This window comes from Mytilus californianus, unplaced genomic scaffold (genome assembly GCF_021869535.1).
Source record: "Mytilus californianus isolate M0D057914Y unplaced genomic scaffold, xbMytCali1.0.p SCAF_9, whole genome shotgun sequence".
NCBI lineage: Eukaryota > Metazoa > Mollusca > Bivalvia > Mytilida > Mytilidae > Mytilus > Mytilus californianus.
The window spans coordinates 57,166,959-57,179,164 of record NW_026262745.1 but is presented as its reverse complement, the minus strand read 5'-3'; the positions used below and the strand labels follow the sequence as shown (position 1 = coordinate 57,179,164).

At 30.9% G+C, this 12,206-nt stretch overlaps 1 protein-coding gene across 1 annotated transcript in view; it reads left to right on the top strand.

Annotated features, from left to right (window-relative positions):
• LOC127715010 (uncharacterized) overlaps window positions 1-7,576 on the top strand; it is a 31,445-nt gene extending 23,869 nt beyond the window's left edge. The window contains exons 6-8 of the mRNA XM_052221037.1: window positions 3,474-3,524; window positions 4,040-4,111; window positions 6,396-7,576. Coding sequence (XP_052076997.1) covers window positions 3,474-3,524; window positions 4,040-4,111; window positions 6,396-6,895 — 623 coding nt within the window. The 3' untranslated portion in view covers window positions 6,896-7,576. The remainder of the gene's footprint in view (window positions 1-3,473; window positions 3,525-4,039; window positions 4,112-6,395) is intronic.
• The last annotated feature ends 4,630 nt before the right edge of the window (window positions 7,577-12,206 follow it).

Here is a 12,206-nt window from a genome sequence, read left to right as displayed (position 1 = left end):
GTGTTGTAAAGTATTATATGTGTCAAATTAAATTTTTCATTCCAAGCATTGTTTCGGTAGGCGAGGAAAGAATTTTTAAACGTTGTTATCCATATTCATTTTTGTTATTTCTTAATCATGTTTATTAATATTTTGTTGACCACTTATTGCACAAAATTTTAGAGAAATGTTTGAAATATGAATTTGAAAAACAGAAAAAAAACGAGGGAAGAAATTCTAAAATTAATTTCTATTGTCTACATGTGAACCTGAATCAATCATTATTGATGACTTGAAAATATCATGTTTTTATATTCATTTTCTATGATGAAATACACATTGTAATTGGCATACATGAAATATCTTTTAAAATTCGTTGATTGATAAATTGTTGTTTGCTCAACGTTCAGTGGCAGGTATTTCATGCAATATTAAGGACGATTGAGATTTAATGAACAATAAATCTGTTGCTCAGTAGGTCCTACAAAGTAAAAGATCTGAGATGAATGGCTGAAAATTGAGATTGCCACTGGGAAAGGATGATATGTTGGATAGGAAGAGAAATCATTGGGTCACGTACTAATTTAATATCCCCATTTCGAATGAAAATAAATATTTTTATATTATTGCTGGCATAAAATGTATTGAAATATCATATCGCTATACAAGTATATCGTGTTACATTTGTGTACCTTTACAAAAAATAATAAAAGAAGTCAATCGCGGCATTTGAGCCCAACAAATATTTTTCAGTTCTCCTAAATAAAGCGTGTATTGTGAATATTGATATTTCGCGTAATCAAGTATAACAGTTACCTTTTCTGTGATTGTTTATTAGGAATGCGATTATTAATTAAGATATTCTGATTAAAAGATATATGGAAAAAACTTTAAACAAATTTTTCGAAAGTATGCGACATTTTGCATGAAAATGACGAACTACATAATTAGTAAACACGTTAAATAAGTTGGTATTATAGTACTAACAAGCTTATGATCCTGAATCATTTGTCGACATCCGTTTTAAGTATAACAATAATGTATTTAATTCAGTTTGCTTCATTCCCGCAACAATCGCCCTTTTGGCGCAGTCTTTTGACGTTGTCAGTGCCCCTCTGTATTGTGACGTTACCATGGACCATTGACGTTCTACACAAAAAAACAAGTTTTGTGTGTAGAAGCCATAAATATCCCTTTGGCAGCAAGAGGGTTAAACAGTTAAAGACACATTGATAGAACATTCAGTATAGTAAATTAAATAACACATAGCTGAGAGGGTTATAGAGCAGATTGGTACCCCTCGAAAAAACATTGTCAATCTCGGCTCTGGGTAACAATCTGCTCTACATTGTATCACCGTCTCCGCTATGCGTTATTTACTAGTATATAAAGGTACATTGACATTTAGCTGTCAAAATCACCTGTTTACACCTGAATCATTCCTTCAAGCAACAGACACAGCTCATTTTTTTTCTGGCGAATCTAAGATCAGTTGGATCCAATAATTATGTCGATATAGTGGGTCTATTTAGCCATAAGTAGGAAAAGCGATGTAAAAGTAATTTTATAAAAAATATTGTTCTAAGATTGTTATAAACGATGGTTTTAATACAACATTATTAAAAATACAACTTTTAACCTTGCAATATAGATTTTTTAGTTTTTATCAAAATAATAAAATCGACAAATATTTCTGTGTGCAAAATTTCGATAGTTTTTTGTCGAAAAAATCTTGCAATCGTATTAAATTTTGTCAATATCGTGATTTATTTCGCATGTTATCGACATCCATGATATCTGTAATATCGACATCTTTACTTGTTCTATAACAAGCCAAAAAAGAATAGTGATCATATTTCTTTATTTCCATACTACTGATGAAGAACCACAACCAGTAAATTTCCCAAATAAGTTTCCATACATATGATGTCAGTAAAAGGTGTGTTATTCATGATGTTGATGACTGTGTAAAGCTTCGATGTAAACTTTTATTGGCTAGTAAAACCGTAAAATATGTACACATACTAAACTAAATTGTTAAAGGCCGTACGGTGACCTAATGTTGTTAATTTTTATGTCATTTGGTCTCTTGTGGAGAGTTGTTTCATTGGCAATGAATCATACCACATCTTCTTATTCTTATATATCCCTCTTGCTGCCAGTTGTTTTTCAAGGTTGCATTTCGTGTGCCAGAAAATATGACACCTCGACGTTTGTGACGTCAGATGTCCAACAATGACGTCATTCAATATGTGACGTCACACCAACATGACCGTTACATTTGGGACCCATTGAAGAAAAATATTACACAGTTTAATATTTGGTCTTTTACTTGATAAAGACACAGAAATGAGGAGAAGCTTGCATAAATTAAAACATGGACACACGTGTCCCATCGGCACAGTCGGTGTGGACACATGTGTCCCTCCGGCAGCAATAGGGTTTAAAAGCATACGTTTAGAGTTCGGATAAAAATAAGCAGGATATACGATTTTTTATATCATCTGTTAACTCGTTATTGCGTTGTAAGGGCAGATAAAGTCGCTCAAAAATTGTATATTTTCTACATGTTCATCACTAAAGGATCATACCGGATGACAGTTGTGTCTACATAAGTTGCATCAACTTGAACTAAAACAGTAGGAGCCAAAAAGCCACGAGTTAAAAAGCATTGAAAACGAAAAATTACGGAAAAGAAAAGCAAATTCGGAAAATAAAAAATGCAAGATACAAGCACATTTGCAAGCCTGTACATGTTCTGATCAGTTATTTTTTAATTAACATCATAGAGATGCAAACTTTATGAAGTTGACCTTTGACCATAGTTTGAAAAAATTGGGACCATTTCTGATCCTTAGTACAGGCATATTCTTGTATTACAATTTTTCTTCTTTCCAATGTTATATAATCTAGGGATCTGTAGGCTGTGAAAATAAACCCAAAGTATTATGTCATTGGTCACCGCACTAAAAACAGCCAATGAAACTGTCGCAATTTCGTATTACATTGAAGGACAGGTCAGCTGAAAAGAAAGAATTTTTTGTATCACTTTCTCATATCTCTCACCTTTCAGTTTGAAACGAAATAAATCGTTTCATGCGGGAAAAGATTACAGGCCATTAACAAAAGGGAAAAAACTTTTAACAGCTACTACCATGTAACTGCCATTAAATAGGCAGTTACAGTGTTGCGGTTGGATTTTTCTACGCAAAATGACCTTTCACTATGAACAATTTGAACTGATATTTACATGTAAGTCTTTTTTAGAAATTCTTTTATAATTACTTTTCAAAACTCAACTTAAAAACTAGACAATAAGTCAGCCATCTATCTCACTTCTATGTTGTAATGGCTAATCGGAGTGTTTTCAACTTTGTTTTTAAGATAACATATATATTGTTTGTTGGATACGACGGAATATCTCTTTATCTATAAAATAGTGCTATAAAAATAGTGTAAAATATATGATTAATATACTGTTTTGTATATTGTAGTTATAGTTGCCACTCTATTGATATGTTACAATTTAGTTACAGTAGATAATAGTAAGTATAAATAGTGAAATATAGTAGGTATTGAAATGCATTACGTTTAATTTTGAAGCTTTGTTTGTAGGTACTATGTACAGGTAGAGAACACGAATTAACTAGAAACAAAATTGTTTTCCAAGGTATGATGCAATCCTAATTTGAAAAGGAATAGTATCGCATCACGTACAGAGGCAAATAATTAAGTCATAGTCGGGACTAGTCGACAAAAAATATTTATCCATCTGATGGGAAGACTCTTCGAAAAAAAAATTTTAAGCATATAAACATTCATTTAAACCCAAGTTTAGGAAGCTAATGTATAAACGTTTGAGAAGGAATATAAAACAAAAATAAAAGTAAAAGTGATTGAGCTAGTAAAAACACGGGCAACTTTCATGTTGCATGCAGTTAAGAATTTGTTGTCTTTGTTTTATTCCTTATACTAAAAGAGACCAAACAATGTTTTGCTTCAATGACTAATAGACAAATGATTAACATTTATACATGTGTTATTTTATTTGACAAAATAGAGTTACAGCACACCCGAGGAATTTTTATTGAAGAAGTCCATACACCACATTTTGAAAAGCCAGTCGTTAAAAGTAAGTAAGGTGGAACTTCATTTGTACGCTTAGTGAATCCACAAAACGGGATAATATAATAGTAAAATTTTTGTTCTACCGTCTGAATTCAACATTGCCTAGTTGTCAATGCCATTATCAGAGAATTGAATGGTATTTAATGGCAATGTATATTATTTTATCAAAATGGCTTTGAAAGCAGAAAAAGAATTTTGTACAACACGTGTTTTTGTAACTTTAAACGATCCTCTTACTTTGATTTCAGTGACAACTTATCAAAATATATTGCTACTGTTCACCTGCTCCTTTAATTTGTTATTCGGTGTTTGTGGTGTCCTTGCATCTACAGATCTGCAAAAGCAGATTTCCTACTTAAATACATCTACATTGCAGTATAAGGGAACTGGTTAAGCAACCAATATCGTCAAATGTGAAGAGTGTGCGCATGTTAAGTCAATTAAGTCGTATCAAATGGTCTGCCTTTTCAGTTTAGTTACCGTGTCTTATTCGTTGTTGTTATTTTTTTTTTATCTTAGTATGCATATGCATGTATATCTTCAACCGGGTTTTTTAAAGTAAAATTCCGGTTGTTGAAATTGTGAAGTACTGCAGTTGGGCGATCGAGTAGGCGGCTGCCAACAGTTTCCATGCAATAACTGTTCAACTAATGATTTAGTGTTGTGACTGATGACAAAATGCAACTCAAATTCAGGAACCAAGGGTCTTTGATAGATTGAAATGAAAATAGCGTTTTATGTCATTTTCCGTGCAACAACTTATGAACCGTTATAATTCTATTATGAAGTCACTGATCGATGACAAAATGGAGGCCACATTCGATATAGACAATTTCCATCTTTCCCGGTCAGAAATTAAGGTCCTTAATAGGCTGGAAAATGGAACTTCGTGTCATTTCCGTGCAATTACTCGGAAAATAGCGTTCTATGACATTTCCTTTTAATAGCTTTGAACTTTTCAATCAGTTCTTTTCCTATGTAATATGTTTTTACTGATGACAACATGGATGTCGAATTCAATATTGACGATTTTCATGTTTACTTCAGGAGTTTCAAAATGTTTGGTCCTTAAGGATGTATTCTTCTGACGTTTCAGTCTCGTTGAAATCTCGTTCTGGAATTATTTCCAAAACATGTGATACAAGTGGAAAATATCAATGAAATTTAAAAATGTTATAATTAAACTTAACTCTGTAAAACATTGTGTATTTACAATTAGTAGCTTTTGAGTAATAAATTTTTCAAATTTTACGACCAATCAAGTCAGTCTTTTTAGCCAAAAATTTGAGAAAATGAGTGAGGGGTACAAAAAATGATTTTACCAGAATCATGTACATCCCATATCATTCTTTTCTTTTCAAATTTCTTAGATATGTATTTCTTCAATCATTTATAACAAAAAGGTTGAAATAATATGCATTTTGTTCTTAAAACTGAGAAAAATCACAAACTTACAAAATTGACAGCATGGTAAATTTGACACAAACAAGCATCAAAATATGATAAAACTTTCTTATATTAACACCTACCTATAGTTTTTTTTAGTTAAATTTATTCAGATTGGTCCACTTCATCTTTATTGAAAGTGTGAAAAAAAGTTTAATTGTGATACTGTGAATTTTTTTTACGATAACAGCCCAAAAATAGGTAAAAATTGATGAAAAATGGGAAAATCATAAAAATTGGGTACTTTCATACGGCCGTAGCAAAAAAAGAAGTGCACCACCATAAGATTTTTCTTACCAATTATTTTTTTACAGTCATATAAACCCAAAAATCAGGTTAAGAAAATACACCCTTAATGTATTGGAATGAAAACAGCACGTTATAAATTTCATGCATCTGAAGTGCTTTTTCTGGATGTACGTTCATCAGGAACGCTCAAAGCCAAATATTTGAAAGCTAAGGATGTATAAGAACCGACACAGTTGAAGAATTATATGACCAAAAAGGACCTAAAAAATAGCAAAATCCATCTAAGATCAACTTTGACTGAGGGAGATTAAACATTAGTTTCTTTATAATTTCAAAAGTAATTAACGGACAATTTTAGAAAGTTTTGTTATAAATCATGTCAGTACCAAAGTACTGACTACTGAGATGATGATACTCTCTGGGACTGATAGGCCAACATAAATTGCATTTTATGTTGTTTACGGGTAATAACTTATGAACTGTTGCTTTTCAAATTTTAAAATGTATGTACACAAGGATGCACATAATGAAATATTTACAAACTTTACTGAGTATAGCTAAATGTAAATCATAATTTTTTCGTATACTTTCAGAACAGCAAATTCATTTAGATCATGTAGAAGAAGGGACACAAACAGATATCATTATAAATACAAAAGTACTTTTGTGCATTTATATAACTCTAAGAGACGCTAAGATAACAGTTATTTCAGGACCACCAGGGTGCGGGAAAACATCATTTTTATATCACGCTGTCATGAAACTTGGAGAAGCAGACAACTATAATATATGTTTTGTATCAAATCCAGTGAAACTTATTGAGTCTATAAATATAAAAGAAAAACAAATATTCGTGATAGATGATATCGTAGGGAAGAATTCTTTAAACGAAGATAGTTTGCAGACTTGGAGAGCAAATGCAGATTTAATCTATCAAATTGTAAGCCAGAGTTTGAAAACGAAATTGATATTGACATGTAGATCATATATCTACAGGAATGAAAAATTCAGTTTACTGAAACTTCCTCATATGCACTGCGATATGTTGACAAATGAAAGGTTTTTGACAACAGTAGAGATGCGACGACTGTAAATATGTATTTGTTATGTTTCTGAAGAAGAAACCAAGTCACTTCATGATAAGTTATAAGGTTTTGTAAATTACCTTCTATTGATTTTTGTACAATATTGGAGTTCAATGCAAGAAAAACCCACATAATGATTATTTTATATATCCTTGTGAAATCATCGAGAAAGAAATGAATGAACTTAGGGTCTCGTTATATCTTTGTTTTATAGATTTTGGATTACTAGTTATCTATAACAGCAAAGAAAAAAGTCCGTCATATTGTTCGACCATAAGCAAACTAAGTCCAAAAAGGACCGACCGAAATTCGTTGCACGTTACATTACTTTTTGAATACAATAATTTCTAATTCTTTTTTCTTTAAAAAATTATAAGTCACAGGTAAATTCTTAAGACAACACTGGTAAAACTCCTTTTCATATTACTTGTTCGAATGGCAATGCAGTTGTTGCTAAATAATAAATCAAATTTAATGCCGAAGTTAATCAAATGAATACCAATAAAGTAACACCACTTATGTAAGTTTGTTCTTCAGGTTACATCGAGCTGATACAGTTTCTTCTCACAAGGACGTTAACATCAACGTTTTAAATGCATTCGAATCCTCTCTGATTCTTGAGTCTTGTGTTAAAAACAACGTCATAGTGTTTTCTCTTTTACTTGACAATAAAGCCAACGTGTATTGTTTTTTTTTTTTTTTTTATATAAAACGGTAATACTCCGTTTCATTTTGCATGTCAGTCTGGACAGATTGAATCCTTGAACCTGTCAACATAATATAGATACCAAGTCAGGAAAATGGCCATTGTTATATTATAGTTCGTTTCTGTGTGTGTTACATTTTAATGTTGTGTTTCTGTTGTGTCGTAGTTCTCCTCTTATATTTAATATGTTTCCCTCAGTTTTAGTTTGTAACCCGGATTTTTTTTTTTTCAATCGATTTATGAATTTCGAACAGCGGTATACTACTGTTGCCTTTATAGATACATGTATAAATAAGCTAAATGTCAAGTGTTACACTCCGTGTTATTTAGCTATAAGTAATGGTCATAACGAAATTGCAAAAGAAATAATAAAATATGACGCTAGTCCAAATCATCAAAACGAAGATGGATCAACTCCTTTACACATCGCATGAATGACAAAACAATTTACTAGAACAATATCATGTAAAAATAAATAAGCGAGATAATAAAGGTAGAACTTCTCCTGATATTTCAGAAATTCACGAACTTAAAGATATATCTGAATTACTAATTGAAAGAGAACAAATAGTCATTGTTTCGATTGCAATTTAAAAGTACACCAACTTGTTGAAAGAATTGAGATGCCCAAAATAGATTTACTTTTTGATGTATTCACTCTTATTCACATACTAGTTACTGTGATTTTGATAATTAACGATTTCACGACTTTTTTTTAGTATAATAGGTATCTGAAATACAAATGGTAGTTTATGGGTAGTAATGTACGTTCTCAATAATTTAAGATGGTCGAAGCCATTTTATCAAGTTTAGGAAAACATTACATGATACAAAAGATAATAAAACATGATTGCTGATTCAATTGCATGCCAACTTTGATCATCGTTTTTAATAAATCGTGTGTAGACGCATCTTTTATCGTGATTGATATTATGATGAATTTAAACTGATATATATTAACTCTAGGTCTAAAAAAAAATCAAATGATCAACAGGCCTTGTATTTGAAAAGTTGCGTTTGAGTACCAAGGAACAACGAGTGTGGAAAATATCGTATATCAGTTGATAGAATGATATTGATAAGTAAATATGTATATTATTACTTTTTTCGTATAAATAGTATAAATCCTTTTTATGTCAAACAGGATATTAAAATGTATGTTTGAAGGCATTTCATTTAAATTTTAACTTATTTTTAATTTTAATTTTGTGAGGAGTATTTTATCACATACATTGGATGTTGTTCGCAAAAAGAAGCCTTATTCGTGATAAATATTATATCTTGTCCCAACAGCATTTTGGGTTTTATAAACATAACATTGTTGTTGTTATAGCGGCTGAAATTGTGTGTTTTGTCCTTGATGGTTAATATTAGTTGTTGCAAGTGATGACCGCATGGTATTTTCTTATACTATAGTTCTTGACAAATGTATTATGTGTTACTGATAACAAAAAAAAAAGAGAATCAAAAACAAAAAGTAAGTTCTTTAATGATATTTGTAATATCTTTAAAGGAACAAATATAACTACTTAAATAGTCTTTTTCAAATTGATAGTTTTTATCCAATCAGGTATTTCATACCACAATTCTTTATTCTCTATTAAACTTTGGATTTTAAATGGATTGTCTTTTTTGTATCTAGTCATATTTTAATGTATCTAGTAATATGTTAATGTATTTAGTCATATTTTAATGTATCTAGTCAATATTTATCAATTATGGACTTTTGACGAGGTCAATAAGTTATATATGAACCTGTTAGATTATATTGACACTCGGACGAGATCAATACGTTATATATGGACTTGTTCAGATTATATTGACCGAGGACGAATTACGAGTGTCATTATAATCTAACAGGTCCATATATAACGTATTGACCTCGCCAAAAGTCCTTAAGGTATTTTTAACATATGTAAATAATGTATGAGAAAAATGGACTTCTATGTTCCTTCTGTGTATTTTTAAATTGTATTTTGCAAGAGTTTCAACATGTAGTTGAAAATATCAATTTTCTTTGAACAACTTCACAGCTTGATGCGTTAGCTTTCTTGTATTTTTAGCATCTGTATTTAATATCAAATTCTTGATATCTCCTTCTGATAAACTTGCATTTTTTTTTCGTCTGCTGCGGCGCTTCTTCAATGGTTGTTATGTGTGACGTCATGACGTAGAGTAATTCTGGGCAGGAACGCCTTACCCAGCAAACACAATTACGTCAGTACAACGTAATTTGAAAGTATTTTTTAGTCTCGTTTACGTCACTAACTAACGTAATTTTTACGTAGAAATGGATGGTATCAAATACGTCTTCCTGACATAATTTTCGACGTCACTACGACCTATTACTGACCTTAAAATTGCATACTTTACCTAACATTACATAAAAAGACGTAACAGCGACGTCATTATGACGTATTTTCAGTCAAATGAAATGACGTCTAACTGTCTTAAAAAAAGGGGGGGGGGTTAATTCGGTGAATCTTTAGCTTTCTGTGTCTCGTCTATTAATGTTGGCAATGGTGCTGTCTGTTTGTCTACGAATTATGGCTTGCGATTGCCACCTTTTCCGTTCCTTATTTTTGGTTATGTTGATGGCACATTCAAGTAAAAGCTTTATGCACTAAGACAACATGAGATATTTCCGTCAGGCTTTTTCAGAATTAAAATCAGATCAACCTTCAATGATTTAATTTAACTGTTTCATTGATTGAACAACTTTACAAATGATAGCGTATTAGTCTATCATTGTTCACTACTCTCAGCATGGGTCTATTTCCTACACTGAAGCTTGATGTCGTTCCTACACTGAAGCTTGCTGTCGTCCCTACACTGAAGCATAATGTCGCTGTGGAATTTGGCGTTGAATCTGCACATAGATATGATAACAAAAAATCAGTATTGCTTTCTAAATCAGCCTTTCAAAATTCTTTAGTTAGGGAATACTAGATTTATTCAAATTCTACTCCCGATGAGGCATGTTTAACAGAATACGCGCTTACTTTTCTGTTGAATAGATAAACCTACTTTCTGTCTTCATTCACATTTCAGAACAAAACATGTATCGTTGTATTGTTATGAGAAATAAATTGAACTTTGTATTGCACAATTCTATTTTATCTTGTAAATAACGTGATTCATTTGTTAATGCATATTGATATGACATAAAGTAATGTTAAAGTTATTAGAATTAGACTTAAAAACGAGCATACCTTTTATATCCCGCATCCCTTTGCTTAGGATGAGTGTTTTTAAGTTTCTCTAAAAAGTCTTCAAGGTCCACCGTCTTTGATCTTGGGATATTTCTATCATGAGATTCGAAATTGATCTAAAATATAATGCATGTAATAAAATTTTATGCACGATAGTTAAAACTTTGCATAACAGCTCTTATATGACTCTTATATGAGTACTGGTTGTGGCTATTTTATTTGATAAACTTTATACTGATGTCTTTATTGTCAAATGTATGGTTAAATGTAAGTCATATAAAAATAGGATATATAATAAAAAGATCATGAATTACTTAAACATGTTAAACTTTATCCGGGATATCTTTGTATATATATATATATATATATATATCTTTGATAGCTTTTTACACTAGACTGCAGAATTGTTTTTTTTTATATACATTTTGCTGTATTCTCATGATTTGATACTTTTTTCTCACTTGCAGGCATTAAAAGATTTCAATTATGCAATACCAGTTTGTTATATTTTTACACATATATTATGTGTATCTCAGTTGCATGAGCATTTGTCATTGTTTTTTCATAACTATTTCTATATGAACATGCAATAGAGTATACATTGTACTTTCAGTTGTTATACACGTGATACATATCAAATAATGATCATTTCGTTGTATGATTTCGTGTATATTTTGTTGTGTAATTTATATATCATTCAATGTTTTAATATCAAACAGCACCAAAATTCCATCGAAAAGAGAATAAGAATTCATTAATTGTCCTTTAAACATAAGTAATACACGGCTAATTATAAAAATGTAATAGCTTAATTAATTTATAAACATACCTCAGCTTCTTTATGTTTTTTCCGTGTGTATAAAGTTTTGTGTGTTGATAATGGTATTTTGAATTTTATTTATGACCTATTTCCTCTGGCAGGCGTTCCCATTATTTCAAAACAGAGCGCGGTCAAGTGATATACATAATTGTCAATTATATTGTGTGTTAGTGTATATATAAAAGAAGAATTGCTTATTCTAAAGATAGAATATTTGCAACGCACAAGAATGTGCATAAGATTAAAATAAATATCAGAGATAATGTATGATATATTAATGAATATCGGATAAACATGCACTGACCACAATTCATCAATTGAAAGAACATTGTTTTTGAGAGTGAATAATCTATCAATTAAAACTATGTACAGTTATAATGTTAAAATTTGCTCACTAAGGGGACGACCATTTGATATTCTGGGGGGGGGGGGGGCAGGAGGATTTTGAAAATAAATAACTCAGCCTTGATAATCACAAAAATAAATGGTTTGTTCTGTGGTAGTTTGAAAATAAATAACCTGACTTGCAATGTATTAAAAATAAATAACTCGGCAGGTCTATTTGAGAGCATGAGATTGCA